General features: G+C 53.2%; 7 protein-coding genes across 7 annotated transcripts; 4 read left to right on the forward strand and 3 right to left on the reverse strand.

Annotated features, from left to right (window-relative positions):
• Positions 1-668: 668 nt before the first annotated feature.
• J4E93_006273 (uncharacterized protein) lies at positions 669-3,067 on the forward strand (the record flags this gene model as incomplete). Its single annotated transcript, XM_049344190.1, has 3 exons — positions 669-792; positions 840-1,309; positions 1,361-3,067. 3 exons carry the CDS (start codon positions 669-671, stop codon positions 3,065-3,067), a joined length of 2,301 nt encoding a protein of 766 aa, XP_049198625.1.
• Positions 3,068-3,703: 636 nt separating this feature from the next.
• On the forward strand, positions 3,704-5,532 carry J4E93_006274 (uncharacterized protein; the record flags this gene model as incomplete). The annotated part of the gene is made up of 2 exons (XM_049344191.1): positions 3,704-3,733; positions 3,784-5,532. 2 exons carry the CDS (start codon positions 3,704-3,706, stop codon positions 5,530-5,532), a joined length of 1,779 nt encoding a protein of 592 aa, XP_049198626.1.
• A 533-nt stretch (positions 5,533-6,065) lies between these two features.
• Positions 6,066-6,551, forward strand: J4E93_006275 (uncharacterized protein; the record flags this gene model as incomplete). The annotated part of the gene is made up of 2 exons (XM_049344192.1): positions 6,066-6,149; positions 6,207-6,551. 2 exons carry the CDS (start codon positions 6,066-6,068, stop codon positions 6,549-6,551), a joined length of 429 nt encoding a protein of 142 aa, XP_049198627.1.
• A 2,975-nt stretch (positions 6,552-9,526) lies between these two features.
• J4E93_006276 (uncharacterized protein) lies at positions 9,527-10,519 on the reverse strand (the record flags this gene model as incomplete). Its single annotated transcript, XM_049344193.1, has 1 exon — positions 9,527-10,519. One exon carries the CDS (start codon positions 10,517-10,519, stop codon positions 9,527-9,529), a length of 993 nt encoding a protein of 330 aa, XP_049198628.1.
• Positions 10,520-10,965: 446 nt separating this feature from the next.
• Positions 10,966-12,723, forward strand: J4E93_006277 (uncharacterized protein; the record flags this gene model as incomplete). The annotated part of the gene is made up of 4 exons (XM_049344194.1): positions 10,966-11,125; positions 11,177-11,332; positions 11,381-12,513; positions 12,577-12,723. 4 exons carry the CDS (start codon positions 10,966-10,968, stop codon positions 12,721-12,723), a joined length of 1,596 nt encoding a protein of 531 aa, XP_049198629.1.
• A 947-nt stretch (positions 12,724-13,670) lies between these two features.
• On the reverse strand, positions 13,671-14,890 carry J4E93_006278 (uncharacterized protein; the record flags this gene model as incomplete). Its single annotated transcript, XM_049344195.1, has 3 exons — positions 13,671-14,283; positions 14,386-14,723; positions 14,828-14,890. The coding sequence occupies 3 exons, from the start codon at positions 14,888-14,890 to the stop codon at positions 13,671-13,673; spliced, it is 1,014 nt and encodes a 337-aa protein (XP_049198630.1).
• Positions 14,891-15,284: 394 nt separating this feature from the next.
• On the reverse strand, positions 15,285-16,525 carry J4E93_006279 (uncharacterized protein; the record flags this gene model as incomplete). Its single annotated transcript, XM_049344196.1, has 3 exons — positions 15,285-15,997; positions 16,051-16,407; positions 16,489-16,525. The coding sequence occupies 3 exons, from the start codon at positions 16,523-16,525 to the stop codon at positions 15,285-15,287; spliced, it is 1,107 nt and encodes a 368-aa protein (XP_049198631.1).
• Between the last annotated feature and the right edge of the window lie 77 nt (positions 16,526-16,602).

Genomic DNA, 16,602 nt, shown 5'->3' on the forward strand with positions numbered 1-16,602 from the left:
GACGCGCTAAATCGCTCCGGGGTTCGGGCGATTGTTATCCGGGGCTACTTCACGATCCGACTTCCGACAGCGAAAGCCCGGAAAAGATGGATGACGAGGTCTTAGCGGTGCTAACGTAGAAGCATCATGGCCAGGCCAAGCATCGCGATGCTTCGACCGTGGAGTTGAGCCGTGCCGTGCCTGCGGCATAATGGGTAGGTGAGTTCGTCTGACAGCCGGTTCTGCAAACAATCTCGTCTAGCTATCGACCAAGGTCTGCTCTTTCACGAATGAAGACAATATTGAATCGCAGTACTACAGTGGGTATTATCTCTGAGATGGAAAGGTTGTGCTTCCATGGAATACGATGCGGGGCGATGCGAAGAAGCATCTGGGTAATCGTCGGCGAAGCTAGCTTGTCGGCAACAGCCAGTCGTGCCGACCATCCTCCATGCAGCAACCATCGACACTTGTATCCGCTCTCCCCTCTCCGCCAAGGCAGAATGCGGAGAACGGTTGGAGAGAACGGTAGCATTGCGGATGGCTCGTCACGAGGCTGATATGGCAGCCCGGTGGAATCCCGAATGACGTGGGTAGATCGCGAGATGCATGCAAAATTTTCGGAAGTATAAAGCTACCTGTGATGCCAACGACTGCGATCATCTTGTTGCAGACGTCAGTTTCGCAAGATGAGGTACTCCAGCGCAGTTGCGGTGAGCTTTGCTCTACTGCCAAATCTAGCGGTCTCACAAGGATACACCAACGAGTCGGAGGTTCCATTCTACGGACTTAGCCCACCAGTCTATCCGACCCGTGAGTGTTTTGGTCATTTTGAAGGTTAGAGGACTAACAATAGACAGCTGTCGGCAATGGAACAACCTCGTCTTCTTGGGCATCCGCATATGCTCGTGCGAGAGACCTTGTGGCTCAATTGACGCTAGAGGAGAAGTCGAACCTCACCCATGGCGTCTCCGGCCCTTGCGTAGGCCAAACGGGAGCTGTACCTCGTCTTCAGATCCCAGAGCTATGTTTCGCGGATGCACCTGCTGGTGTGCGAGGACAAGAGTTTGTGTCATCATTCCCTGCTGGCATTCATCTTGGAGCTACGTTCGACCGAGATCTTATGCTCAGATATGGCCATGCTCTCGGTAGAGAGTACAGAGGAAAGGGCATTCACGTAGCTCTCGGCCCATTCATCGGCCCTATTGGAAGAGTCGCGCGCGGTGGTAGGAATTGGGAAGGCCTTGGTGCCGACCCGTATCTTGCTGGTATTGGTGGTGGCCTCATCACTAGAGGCACACAGAAAGAAGGCGTGATCGCTACACCAAAGGTAGGTGACATAGCAAGGACAATAGATAGTCAAAGCTGATCGCATCAATAGCACTGGCTTGCGCAAGAACAGGAGTACAGACGACGCCCCGGTGATGAAGGCGAGGCCGTCTCCTCCAATGTGGACGATCGCACACTGCACGAGCTCTACGCTTGGCCATTCATGGATGCTCTGCGTGAAGGAGCTGGCTCGCTGATGTGCTCATACCAGCGAATCAACAACTCATACGGATGCCAGAACAGCAAGCTTCTAAACGGAATTTTGAAGGAAGAGTTGGGATTCGAGGGTTTTGTGGTATCTGACTGGGATGCTCAACACGCCGGTGTCGCATCAGCCAATGCTGGTCTGGACGTGGTGATGCCTGTTGCCAAATTCTGGGGCGAGAACCTTACCGATGCTGTTAACAACGGATCCATTACCACAGAGAGGCTCGACGACATGAACACAAGACTACTCGCAGCCTGGTTCTATCTCAACCAAGACGAGGGTTTCCCCGAAAACGCTGTCTACCCATACAACGTCGAACACGAAATCGTCGACGTGCGTGAAGACCACGCGTCGCTCATCCGAGAGATCGGGGCCGCCGGAACTGTGCTGGTCAAGAACGTCAACAACACTCTACCACTCCAGCACCCTCGCTTCTTGAACATCTACGGTTACGACGCTGAAGTAAAGTCCCAGCCATGGAACAACGCCGCTCGATTCGGTGGTGGCTATGAAGAGAACTTCGGCTGGAACACCCTCAACGGCACCCTCATCACGGCAGGCGGGTCAGGCTCCAGCACTCCACCTTATGTTATCAGCCCCTTCAACGCCATCCAGAATCGCGTAATTGCGGATCGCGGAACTGTACGATGGGACTTCTTTGGTGTGAACCCGACCGTGTATGCGAATGCTGACGCGTGCCTCGTCTTCATCAACTCATACGCTTCGGAGAGCTTTGATCGCACTTCTCTTACAGATGAGTTCAGCGACCAGCTTGTCAACAACGTTGCGACCAACTGCTCAAACACGGTTGTTGTACTCCACTCCGCGGGCATCCGCACCGTTGACGCATGGATTGACCACCCCAATGTCACCGCTGTTCTCTTCGCTGGTGTACCCGGTCAGGAAAGCGGTAACGCCATCGCCGACGTTCTATACGGTGACGTGAACCCTTCTGGTCGTTTGCCATACACTGTCGCGAAGCAAGAGTCCGATTACGGCCATCTCCTCAATTCGACTCTTGACCCTTCCATCCCGGCATTTTTGCAGTCGGACTTCACTGAGGGCTTGTACATCGACTACCGCGCTTTTGACGCTCAAAACATCACACCGCAGTATGAGTTTGGTTACGGACTTTCGTACACCACATTCGGCTATGCCAACATGACGGTCGAGCCTGTGGCGAATGCAAGTCTCGCTGCTTTCCCGTCCACATCTGTGCCGATTGTACAGGGAGGTCACCCTTGGCTATGGCAAGTCTTGTACCGCGCTACAGTCACTATCACCAACACTGGCAAAGTCGCTGGCCATGAAGTAGCGCAGCTATACTTGGGTGTGCCAAATGCGCCGGCGAAGCAGCTCCGAGGTTTCGAACGTGTGGGTCTGTTGCAGCCTGGTGAAAGCCGAGAGGTTGAGTTCACTTTGGACCGACGCGATCTGAGTGTTTGGAACGTTACGGCTCAGGCTTGGGAGCTCCAGAGAGGCCGGTACGCGGTCTGGGTGGGAGCAAGCAGCCGTGATATGAAGCAAGAGGGCGAGATAGTGATCGAGTAGGCTAGTAAGATGATTCAGTAATGTCGACACTTATGACCTTCATCATTGTAATTCTTGCAGTCTTTGCAGGCTTGTGAAGTGATGAAACAGTGACATCTCGGTAACCCCCCTTATCAAAATATTCGATCTTAAGGCATAGTCAGGAACATGTGTGTTTGCTCTGCGTGGTAGCTCAACCTCTGTTCACTCACTGAACTATTGATCTAACAAACTCCGGCGAAGTGTGTTATGACAACTTCCGAAGCACGCCGATCGAATTATGACTTGATGTGTCATGTTCCAAGCAAATGTTTGTATGCGGCTACGATGCAAGCCATTTACTCAGTTTGTCAACATCAAGCTGGTCGAGGAGGACTCGCAGCATACCCCTGAGTGCTTTTGCCCCCGCCCTAGAGAACCACGGTCTTCGTGCCTGTCCTGTGAAGGGGCGAGACTGCACAGACTAATACACGATGCAGTGAATGCAAAAGCCCACCCTTCTTGCTAGAGGGCCTCCTTCTGCCTAGCACTCTCTCCTTGTCCTATATCAGCCTCAGCTCTCTAGGGCCATTGCCATTCTCCAACAGATCACTCCACTCAACTTGAAACCCCTGAACCTTTCGAAGAGTTTGTATACCTCGTATACCCAGAGCAATCATGGTTAAACTCATCGACTACCCGTTATCGGTAAGTCTCATGAAATCATTGCTACCGTTGGCAATACTGATAATGACTAGGAGGACATCCAAAAGTCCTACACGTCCTTCGTAAAGACAGTTGAGCAGAGCTTCACTCCTAAATACTCCACCGAGGATCCGGATCCCGTCTTGCTTGAGGCATTTCATAATCTTACGTTGACTGCCCAAGGCTATATCGAATACAGTAACGAGCACGACTCCGTGGAAGACTGGAATGATCCTTCTACCACAGAGAACAATGTGTTCCAAGACATGATCAGCATATGCAGGGTGTATCAGCAGAGAACATTGGCCGATGGCGAATTCTCCAAATTGGCAAGAGCTGGTATGCAATGTGTGAAGCATGCCTACGACCCTCCGCCGCTAGACATGCTCTCCTATCCACCCCTGCCGGACTACCTATTGACCGTGTACCGTCACATGGGATACACTCCTATCGAAGATGTCATCTTCTTCGATCTCGTTCATTCATACGACAGAGCCTGTTTCTGGAGTGCGTGGGGCAGCCGCTATGATCATGGCTACAACAGAGCGAGAGATTTGGATGACTCGGATGAAGATTACTGGTGTGACTGGGAAAGCCCATGTCAGTGTATGTATTGCGTGGACGAGACTGCGTACATACATGGACTTGAGGAATGGCGCACTTTCCCCACAGCCATCACCCACATGGATTGGTTCATGGACGGATTTAAGGAAGTTCGGGACCACATCTTCTACGATCTTCTTATAACATGCGGCTCGTATCTGGAGTACACCAATGACTTCGACAACTGGAACGACCCGGAAATCGCCGCATTCCGCGAGTTTTCCGAGGTGGTCGAATACACCACGTACGTCTGTCCGGACTGGTTCCAGAAGTTCCTCGACTTACCTGGAGAGCTCCGCGAGTCCATCATGCACGAGTATGCTTTGATGGAGTGTGATGCTGGTCGCCTGAGCGAGCATCAGCACTACGACGAATTCAGCAATCCGTGCTGCAAGTGGGAGTATCCCAACGTGCTCATCGCTTGCGACAACCAGAATCCCAAAGTGTTTCCGGACGCGAGCACGGGCCGTTGCCCCAAGGGTTGGCTACCAAACCTCGCTTTCGTGAGCCACAAGATGCATGAGGAAGTTCTCGTCCTGATGCTGCAGAGGACCAAGCGATTCGATCTGAAGTATATGTTCCGAAACACTAACTTCAAGATCGCGACATGGTTTACCAAGTTCATAAAGGCGATTCCTGGTGGCGGCGGCGAGAACGCGGTGAAGCACCTCAACTTCCCGCACATGCATTGGTTCAACAACCAACGCATCACACCAGCCCTCACCAACCCCAGCTTTGAGTTAGCTGTCGCTTGCAAGAAATTGCGCAAGCTGGATATGACTTTCCATGTCGATAAGGTGACTTTCAGCAGTGCGGAGACCGACTGGGAACGCAAGGCACTTCCTCTGGCTACAGTCATCGACCGATTCAAGCTGGAGACAATTCTCGGCTGTACCAAGTTGGAGGAGGTGTATATCGATGGCATATACATGCGACCATCTCGAGGCGGCAAGGAGGCCGATCTAGATGTGCTAGAGGAAGTAAGCAAGTGGATGATGAAGAGCTTCCTCGTTCAGCGGAATCCGGAGCGCGGTATCCAAGTCGAGTTGGTTCGCCGATGGGGATGCTGGAGGGGACGTGTTCGCGGGACCCTGGTTGAGCTTGACGATAAAGATGTGGCGGAAGTAAAGGCGCGCATCGAGATGAAGAGCGCATTATCAAAAGCCCTTGTTAAGGCTGGACCTGCTATAACTGTCTAGATAGACCCGTCCTGTATTATTGGTTAAAGAGAAACGTCTAGCATCCTGATATTTGTTGAGCTTCTAAGTTTGGTGCTTACAGGTCATCGCCAGGCATCCTAAGTTGATTACCAATAACCACCTGGGCATCATAAGTTCGGTATGATGATGTTTTCCAACGTGAAAAGCAATTAGTCTTGAACACCGACATGCGGAACACACATTGGTAACGCGATAGTCCGGAAACAGAAACAAGGCAGAAGGTTAGCTGTTATTCGAAGCTTCGAAAGGCGCGCGTTGTGGAGCTCGAGCTCAAGCCATTCAACCAATCAGCGGTGACGTGATGGCCATGACAAAGGCGCTAGCGACGCGATCCCTGCAAATCTGGGGTAGCTTCGAGGCGGCCATACAAGGTGCAGCAAGAGTCTGGCGCTTGCTAGCAAGCCCATATACACCGCTCTGATACCCCTCTTCACTTCTTGTTGATCTACAACTCTTACAACTTTTACATCGAACCTTTGTAATACAACACCAACGACTACACTTCCATCAACATGTCTTGCCCCGTGATTGGAACGACCAACGATGTGCTTCCCCCAAACCACCCCTCTATCGACCTAGCAAAGGATGGCCAGGTTGTACGTACCAAATACTATACTCGATCTGGTTGCACATCACTAACATACAATCCATAGTGCCCCGTCGTAGGCGCGACAAGCGACCACCACCACAACCTCTCCGCACACCCTCCCGTCCCCACCCAAGGCACCGAGGCTACATCGTGCCCGGCGCTCAAGAAGAACGTAAAGACGACCAAGGCCCAAGAGATGGACGATGCTCTCTGCCCTATCGTAGGCACAGCTACAACCGTGCTTCCTCCCGACCACCCAGACATGCTCAAGGCGAACGCCGGCGATATCTGCCCAGTCACAAAGGCGACAGTTGGACACCACAAGGACAAGGTCGCTACACACCCGAGCGTAGAGGGTGCGGCGGATGGGGCTGTATGCCCTGTCACCGGCCAGAAGCAGGCTGCGTAGATATAGGGAAAGGAGGAATGGGGGCGGCGTTGGTAAATTATACCCGAATACAAATGATTGGATAGTGATTCTACGCTGAATCAGCTACCGCCCCATCTCGCGGCACTATTTTGGCTGTTCGTTGCGTTGTTCTGACAGCGTAGCTGTGGTGTCAGATGTTGGGCGCTTAGCATGCAGTCTCACGTTGAATGTTTGGGGGCCGTAATGACCCCAACAGGTATATGCTTCTTACTACCTTCGCATCTCCTTCTCGTGCACACTCAATCCCTCATCATGCATTACCACACTCTCGTTTTCACATTTTCCATACTCCACTTCGCTTCACCACAGAACATATGCTACTACCCCAACGGCGACACACAACCCCACGACGTCCCATGCGACCCCGACGCGGAAGTAACAGGATGTTGCTGGTCGCGCGCAGCCTGTCTCACAAACGGCCTTTGCATTATGGGTGGTGCGGAGAGCGATAGCGGTCAAGAGTACGCACGCGGCACCTGTACGGATAGGAGCTGGTCCAGCCCACTCTGTCCGCAAAATTGCCAGCTCAATCAAGACACGCCGAATAATTCTAGCGCGTATGACTTTCGCGCAGATGGCGTCAAGGTGTGGCAGTGTGGCTCCCAGGGGTATGGTACGGAAGCGGAGTACTGTTGCGAGTCCGAGGCGGAGGGGCAGAGGTGCTGTCAGACGGATACAGCGGTGTTTACCTTGACGAGTGCTACTGTTGGCCCGTATACAGGGGTCGAGAGTACTTCGTCGCTGTCGTTGACTTCATCCGCTACTTCGAGTGCGAGTACCACGCCTTTACCAACTCCATCGCGCACTGGCACTGGATCCGTAACTCAAACCTCCCAGAGCCCGCCAGCCGACAATTCGAGCCAAAGCGACAGCAAAGCAATTTCCATCGGCGCCGGAGTCGGCGGAGCTTTAGGAGGATGTCTTCTGACCGCCCTGTTGATACTCTTTATCAGGCGCCACAAACGCCAACGAGTCGCGCCCCGTTTAGACGAGCCTCCGGTCGCTGTGGCAGAGTTTAACGATAAAGCCGAGCTATCAACCGAGGAGTCATATGCAGAACTGTCGAGTCAGAGTCAGATCAAGGTGGTCTGGGAGCTGCCGGGAGATGAACGTCTACCGAGCTACAACATGAACAGTCGATGAGTTAGCGTGGAATAGGAGAATCGGGTGCCTACGCCGTTGGTTCGCGGGGGTGAAAGTTCTTTCTCTACATGAGAAGAGTGATTTCAACCAACTTGTCTCGGACGAGATCAATGAAATTCAAGGCTATGACGTAGTAAAGTCTCACTTGAGGGAGTTCGCTCGGTAGATAATAACGTATAGAGATAGATAGTCAGCTGGTACATCGAAGGCCCTCGGCACCTAATACAGCATTTGACTTTTTCTAGCTCGTATTTTGATCGAGGGTCGGCACCTGTATTTTTCTTCACAAGAAACCTTTTCCTGCTACTATATGCAGGATATCTGTAGAATGCAGGAAGAGAAGATCAGATGGATTGATATTTTCGGTGATCTATGGGATGGAAGCTGCCTATAAGAGGCAGCGTGCTTGCTAGGAACAAAGGAGTGTGACTAGCAAGCTAATAGCAAGCTGATTGTACATGAGATAGAAGGATCAAGGAACCAACAAACTCCCGTGTGTAAGATTGTCAAGTTCCAACGCGAGAAGCGGTCTTTTGTTGCCACGCGCGCCTCGCGCTTTGGGCACTCTTGATGTCAGTTCACCCATCCGAGGAACAATTCCCGGGATGATAAATTGCTCCCTTCTCTTGCTCTACCCTCAACTTATCTTTCAACGGATTCGAAAGCCTTGGTTGAACAAGCAATGGAGTTCACTCTTAGAGTCGCTCTCGCAATCGTCACCACGGTGATTGTAGGACGACTTTGCCACCTCATCTATTTGCTGATAGCCGCTAATCGCGCTGCGAAGCATTTAGGTTCCGGTTTCGCCTTTACGTCCAGTCCCCAGGGAAGAAGCAGTCACAAGATACCCAGGATGCCAAAGTACATCTTCCATGTACCCCGACACTGCGAACGCAAAGTGCGCCATCAATCTCGACCCCGCAAGACTCGAGTGCTGCCATCGCGCTCTGACATCGTTACCAAGGCCGAGGTATGGGAAGAGTACGTGCCAGACTACTTCCCGCACTTTCTCCGGCTTCCGCTCGAAATACGTGAGAAGGTCTATCATTACGCAATGGACGGCCTTTCAACCCGATACTTTGTCCAGGCGTACAAGGACATCTCGCCCCTGACCGTAGGTCCAGCTACGCTTCCAAATTTATGTTTTGCCAGCAGGCAACTACACAAGGAAGGACTCGCTGCCTGGATCCGGCGCACACGTTTCACGGTTTTGAAGAGCAGCATAACGCATGTGGTTCCCCTGATGAATTTTCTTACCGCTGTCGACGGCTTCAAACACGTGCGCATGCTCTGTTATGGCGATCTCCTCGCCTACGGCCTGAAACACCAGAGGGTGTACATAACCACTGGTGAAGATCTAGCGGCCAGGTGCACTGGACTTCGCAGCCTGATTTTCGAGTTGGATTATTTCTGGCTAACAGATTTCGCGCGTGCGCCAGCGCCTGTGAAGTTGGCTCCAAAGAAGGATGTAAAGAAGCGGTTAAGGCTTGAACCAGTCTACGAGCTATCCAGTGTGAGGAGGCTGAAGATCGAGGTAGTTGTGCCCTGGTCCCGATCAAAACGTTTTGAACAACAGGGTGGATTGGCGCTCTTGAGGGAGACAGTCACCGAAGGTCTTGAAGCGGCAGGGAGAGGTGGGCTTGTAGAAGTGCAGCTTGAGATGGTAGCTAGGCAGCTGTTGGTTGGAACGTAATGCTTGGGATGACCAGCTACTCGACTGCGTAGCGATAGATGGAATATTGATGTATAATACTACAGTATTGAGACAGCGACAGAACATGTGCCGACACTCAAAGGAGCATGACCGGCGACTAGGGTGAACGAGCGCGATATGGTAATGGTGAGTGCGATGGTTTTCGCCGTGAGCGCCCTGCATCTTCGCCGTCGGAACCTGAACGCCTTCGCTCCCGCTTTCGATGTCGGTCGCGTCTGTCTCTGGAATCCTCGCTCCGATCTCGAGTCCGTTCCGACCGGTGGCGACGATGTTTGTCCTCCGAGTCATCTCGTGGTCTTGACTTCCGATGCCTATGGTCGTCGCGCGGACTCCTGTCGCGGCTTTTACTCCTCCGGCGCGAGTGCTTGTCACGCCCATCGTCCTCTCCCGCTTCCTTGATCCTTCTTCTGTCCCTGCTCCTATCTCGGTCTCTCGACCTGTCTCTTCGACTATGCCTATCCTTGCGCTTAGCCCTCTCTTTTTCTTTGCGCTTCTGTTTCTTGAGTTTCTTAAGCGCATCGTCCACTTTCTCTTGTTGGCGCTTGATCATGGAATCGCGCATCGGATCGTCCTCGTCCAGCTTTTCCATAAGCCGCCCTAGCTCAATCTCCTCTGGTAGTAGTGGTCGGTCGTCGTCCGAGTCGCTTTCACTCTCTGTCTTTCTCCGCTTCCTTCTGCCACCATCAGACTCATTGCCCGGGTCGAGATCGGCATCACCCATAGTGTTGTCCCTCATATCTTCGTCGTCCTTGGGCTTGTATCGCGCATGGTCGACCCTGATGACCCGGTCCATAATGGTTGCTCCACCCAGGTTGTCCACAGCCAAGTCGCAGCTCCTCTGGTCTTCGTATTTAATCCAGGCAAAGCCCCGTGACTTTCCCGTCTCCTTGTCGCGCGCAAGCTTGACCCATACCGGCTCGCCATACTGGGAGAATATGGTGATGATGTCACCCTCTGAAAGTTCGAAGGGCAGGCCGCCGATGTTGATGAAGGCTGTGTCGCGATAGTCGGTATGCCATGAACCTTCTGGGTTGATGCCCGCTTCGAGCTCGCGCTTATTGAGCTGCTGGATCGCGCGCACCGAGTTCATCGTGGGCGTGGTGTGCACGTGGTGGTGAGGTGAGAGAAGTGAGGAAGGCGCGTTCGGCGGGTGGGTTGGGGGTCGCTTCCTGGTCCACTAGCGCTATGACGGCTGTTCAGACATGCATCGTGGGTATCCGAACTCGTCTTCTATGTCGCTGCGATCCTGGAAGAATGCTGGCGCTGCGTTCGTGTGTTCGAGACGTTGTGTCGGAGGAGGCAGGCAAGTCCGCTGGAACTTTTGAAGCTCGGGCTTGGCCAGCAGCAGCATCCCTGCAGAAAAGGTACCAGCGAAGATGCGGCCAAACAAGCACACCGCAACCCCACTAGACATTCACTCCGTGCCGCCTTAGCCCGTCCGCATCCGTCGCATCCTTTGTGTACATCATCTACACCGCATCGCTCAGCCGGGAAAGTAACATTTCGCCAGCGACCAAGCTCCGCACCACCTCCGCAATGGCGAGCGCGCGTCGGACCTCCAACTTCCCCACACGCGTCCCGGGCAGCCACGACCGACCGGGCAGCAGAGACACGGACAAAGAGGAGATATGGAAGCCCATGCTCGACAACATCTCGAGTGGAAAGCGACTGCCGGAAAAGAGTCTACTCGTCCTGGGTGAGGGCCACGACACGCAGAATAGGGGATCCAGCTAATACTCGATCCCAGGCGGAACTCCAGAAACACAGCGAGAGTTCCTCGAATCGGTATCCACAGACTCTGCAAACAACAGGCGACCGCCAGACCGGGGCAGGAAGCCGCCCATCGCCAACCAATTCGCCCTGGGCTACACGTACCAAGATGTACTGGACACGGATCACGAGGGTGTGTAGTCTCGCTGGACATGGCAGCACGAACCGCTAACAAAGCCAGATACTCTTGCGCGCCTCTCGCTCTACCTCCTCGCTAACCCATCGCCCTCGTTCACACCCCTGATCAAGCCGTACCTGAACCCACGAACCCTCCCGCACATGCTCATCGTCATACTCCTCGACTGGAACCACCCATGGCTGTGGATACGACAACTGCGCGACTGGATCAGAGTACTGCGATCGCTCATTGTCTCGCTCGATGACAACTCCAAGGTAGTGCTGGAGGAGAACATCCAAACCCTCCAAGACAAAGGGCGCAACCTCCCATCCGAAGGCAGCAGCATGGAGAATGTGAAGATACCACTAGGCCCGGGAGAGTGGGATGAGCCACTTGGCATACCGCTATGTGTAGTATGCCAAAACGCGGACAAGATCGAGACCCTTGAGAAGGAGCGGGGCTGGAAAGAGGAGGAATTCGACTTCATACTCCAGTACATGCGCACTATCCTTCTCAAGCACGGCTCAAGCTTGGTATACACCATGCCGACGGCGCCGGGATCTTTGCGAACGCTCATTCACTCCACGCTCGGCATCAAGTCTCTGCTCAAGCAAGAGCAACTCAGACACAATGTGACGGATCGCGATCGGGTACTGGTTCCACCCAACTGGGACTCTTGGGCGAAGATTCGTATATTAAGAGAGGGCTTTGATGTCGAGGGCATCAGCGAGAAATGGAGTGTTGACATTGACATTCCCCAGCACATGCGGCCAACCAACGGTCAGGTGGCTGCACCCGTCGAAGGAGAAGCCCAACTGAACGGCGAAGAGGCGCAGGTTGCGCCAGCTGAAGAAGAAGAGGAAGGACCCTCAGCGACTTCAATCTACGAGGAGACGATCCGCAACCCGGAGTCAGACTACGCACTTTCCAGCTTATCGAAACAAGCCAACGGGCTCGAAGTATCAAGCAAAGATCCACAGGCCTTCCTCGCCGATCAAGTCAACGTTCTTGAGAATCTGCGGCGGGAGGATGAGAATGAAGCTGCCATCAAGGCTGCGCGCAAAGAGCAAGATCCATCAATCTCTAGGACTTATACCGACGACGCATCGGGAGTTGTCGAAGAGCATATTGGACCTGTACAATTTAACATGGGTGGCATCCAAGTCAACGCCGATGAAATGGTCAAGAGGCTACAGGTACGCCAAGCACACATTCAGCGTACACGAAGAGATAAAGAACATACACTAACCTCATCCCAGGACCGTCAAGCCAACCGATCAGACGAGCCCGAAACACCACCTCCGAAAACGCAGGATACCAACATCAACGACAACGAGAAGCTGAGATCCTTCTTCTCGAGCTTGGTCAACAAGGCGCCCTCAGGCAGTCCAAGGGGTGGTTCATAATCTGGTTCCGGTTTCTTCACCAGCAATTTCCACTTTTTCAGGCATCTGCATTTTATACAAGTTTATTCGACGCTCTCGACAGCAAAGGCTTTCTTACAGGTTCACGGTCGTCATTAGCATGGCTTTATACCCACAGTGTATTTCCGTACCCAATACAAGCTTTCATATTCCGTATCACCATTTCTCGAATACGTACTCCTTTATCCCTATTACCGCATCCACTGTCGACACCTTTGCTTTCTGCGTGGCTGTGAAAGCATATACAACACATCTCGATCGACTTGTCTCTATCTCCCATGGCCGAAGCTACGCATCATGTCCTTCAAGCATCAATTCCACACTCTTGCCAGCACATTGTCTGTTATATACCTATCCCTTGCCTTTCTCTCCAATTCTCTAATCACACCACTCGTACCGAACAACCTTACCAGATCAGCTAACAAAATCTTCACCCAAACTACTGACCACACCGAAGCTTAAGCTCGGATAATCTCCAGCATGACAGGCCGAGGCGTCCCTTGGGCCGACTACCGCCGCCCAGATCGTATCACAGCAGACAACCTCTCTCAAGTGCCTCACGGGCACTTCAACTGGGGACATTGGCGGCATATGGGTAATCCACCGGGGATGCAGCACCTCATACAAGAAAAAAACCTGAACAGGTCTGCAGACTACATCAAACCAACAACTTGCAAAGTGGGTGACCCAACGTCAACGTGGACTCCAGAGTGTTCGGTTTTTTCCTGGGTTGGTGTGGCAGGGATATTGGAACGAGAGGAGGGGGGGCAGTGGAGTTGGAGAAACGGGTATCAATAGGGCGATGCTACTGGTCGGTACCGCTGAATTGCGAAATGCTCGGGGTGCGTGTGTAAGGAGACGTGTAGATTGACATGCTCGTAGTGTATCCCACTCACACGAATCCAATCATACACAAACACAACGCCCACCTACCCCTCCAACAACCACTTCACCCCCTCCAACGTGTCCTTGCTAAACCCCCTACTCTCCTCCAACTCCGGATAATTCGTCCAAAACATATGCCCAAATCCCTTGTACAGTTCAAACCGCGTCAGCACCCCACTCTCCCTTAATTTTCTATCATAAAGCACCGCCTCGTCCCTCAACGGATCCAGCCCGCCAACCTGGAAAAACGCCTTTGCAACACCCACATGGCCAGCTGGATGGTTGAACGGGTCCCAAAGCGGGGATTTGGCGTCGGGTTCGTAGATGGACTCGATGAATCCTGGGGCCATGTCTTTGAGGACGGGGTCGGATGTGTTGTTTTGCCGGGATTGGTACAGGGGACGTAGGTGGGTGGGCACGTTTGTGTGGGGGAGGAGTGCGGGGACGCAGAGGTATTGGGCTGTTATGGGTGGATTCAAAGCTGTGTCACGGGCGAGAAGGGCAAGGACAGCGGCGATGTTACCGCCGGCTGAGGCGCCGCCTACGAGGAGGCCGTGGATGGGTGTTGCGTTGAGTAGGTCGCTATTTTTGATGGCCCAGAGGAGGGCGTCGTGGCAGTCGTGAACGCCGGTCGGGAATTTGTGCTCGGGTGCTAGACTGTGGTGGTACGTGAGTAGATGTGTCCTTCAAAAGAGAGTGGAAGTATACGATGACGGATAGAAGGATAGGGAAACCAGGAAACACAGTTCTGCCACTTACCGATACTCAACATTAACACAAACAGCCCCCAACTCCCTCGTAAACATCCGACAATTCATATCTTCATCTGTTAAATCACCCATACTCCAGCCTCCTTCGTGGTACATCATAATCAGTGGACTGCCACCTTCCGGCGGACCCGCCACAGGCTGGTACACTTTGACGCGGATGGAGGCTCCATCTCGGGTTGGTACGTCGTGGAGGCTTTCTATCACATGCTCTGGGATGGGGCCGGGAATGGGGTAGAGATGTCGGAGCTGCGAGAGATGGGCTGCACGTGAGGCGCGGTGGGCGAAGAAGTCTGGGCCCGTTGTTTCGAATGGGCGGGCTGTGAAGGCCTGGGTGGGGTGTGAGTTTAGATTTGGTTGTCTAGAAATTGGTAGGGCGGTGAAGGAGGAAGACGATGATGTGTTATCGCAAGTGTCTTATGAAGCCACTGTACCTTTCTGTATATTTCGGACACCTGACCCGACTTGAGGACTTCTTCTCGTGTTAGATGGGCCATGTTTCGTACAACGTGTTGAAAATCACAAAAATAACAAGGCAACCTGGATATCGAGATTGGTTCTTGGAGGCTTTCAGATGTATGTATTTCCCCGTCTTACAATGTTGATGCATACCACGTGTACGCTTACGTCATTCTGTATCAGTCTACTTCTTCGTCTACTCAAATCCCTGTGTACGAGGCTTGTCCTGGACTTATCTGCGAGTAGACTCAATATGCTCTAATTGAATATATGCTGGTGATATCGCTCAATTATATGAAAGGTATACTGCAGGATTATGTAACACATAAAAAGAAATATGAACAGCTCAGTACTACATCCTTGACACAAATCGCAGAAGATTATATGTAAACTGCGGACAGTACCACACATTTCCACCAATCAACCACCCTCCTACTCCTTATCAATAAGCACAGTACTATCATCGACCTTCTTCTCCTCACCCGCCAGACTAGGCTGGACAACCTGCCTACCCTTCCACCCCGCCATAAGCTTACCCAACCTCTTCCTCAGCCCATACTGCATCCAATACGGCCAAGTCCTTATCGCAGGAATAAACAGCCCACTAGTTTCAGGCAGAACAACATGCTGACTCTTGCCACTCAACACCGCCTTGACAATGCTCTCAGCAACCGTCTCCGGGTACAAAACGCCCTTTGAATCGAAGCCTTCGAACAGCGCAGTGCGGGTGTAGCTCTGGGCCATGAGTACAGTCCTTATCTTGGGTGCGTTGTAGCGGGCGGTGAGTTCGGCGGCGAGACCTTCGTGGAAGGAGAGGGCGGCGGCTTTGGAGGACGCGTAGTCGACCATGGAGGGGGCGGACAGGTAGCCGGCTACGGAGGCGACGGTGACAATCATGCCGTGGTTGGCGGCGATCATGGCGGGCAGGAACTGCTGTGTCAGGTAGTAGTGGCTGAAGGCGTTGACCTTGAAGGTCAGGTTGATGTCCTTCTCTGTCGACTCGAGGATGGTTTTGCCGCGTGCGACTCCGGCGTTGTTGATCAGGACCGTGGGGTTACCGAGTGTGGAGCGGATGGATGAGGCGGCGGAGGCGATGGCCTCGGGGTCGGTGAGGTCGCATTTGAAGAAGCGGACGGATGATGGGGCTGGTGAGTGTCAGTAACTCTTCGAGGCAATTGACGCTCAATTGCAGACATACCCTCATACGTCAAGTCCTGGACGTCTAGGACCGCGACCTTGATACCCTTCTCGGCGAGCAGCTGGACCACGATCTTGCCAATGCCATCGCTGCCTCCGGTTACAACGACAACCTCGCGACTCCACACATAGGCATCGCTGCTCCAGTTGTTGGTCACGCCGCTGTTAAGCCAGGCGTTGACGGTACTCAGCGCACCCAAGCCCAGCAGCGTCTTCAAGCCCTTGAATGCTGTGGCATGGTCTTCGGCGAGGGCGTTGCCTTGGTGCGTGTAGCGCGCAAAGAGGATGAGGGGCAGCGTGAGGGCAGGGTTGAAGGCCGTGTACCTGATGAGGCGGCTGATAGTATCGCCAGTCACGCCTGTTCATGGAGTTAGAAAAGCGTCGTACTCGAAACTATTGCCATTACGACGGTTGGGGGCGGCAATGGCTCGGTGCTTACCTTCGCGCGCAAGGGTCCAGTCGCTTCGAATCGGCATCGTGACGGTGTCTTGGGTGGTTGGATGTCGGAAAGAGTGGTCGGGATAGCGCGTGGAAAGCCGCAACTAGCAGCAGG

The sequence above is a fragment of the Alternaria ventricosa genome (assembly GCF_023758065.1).
Source record: "Alternaria ventricosa strain BMP 2768 chromosome Unknown scaffold_10, whole genome shotgun sequence".
NCBI lineage: Eukaryota > Fungi > Ascomycota > Dothideomycetes > Pleosporales > Pleosporaceae > Alternaria > Alternaria ventricosa.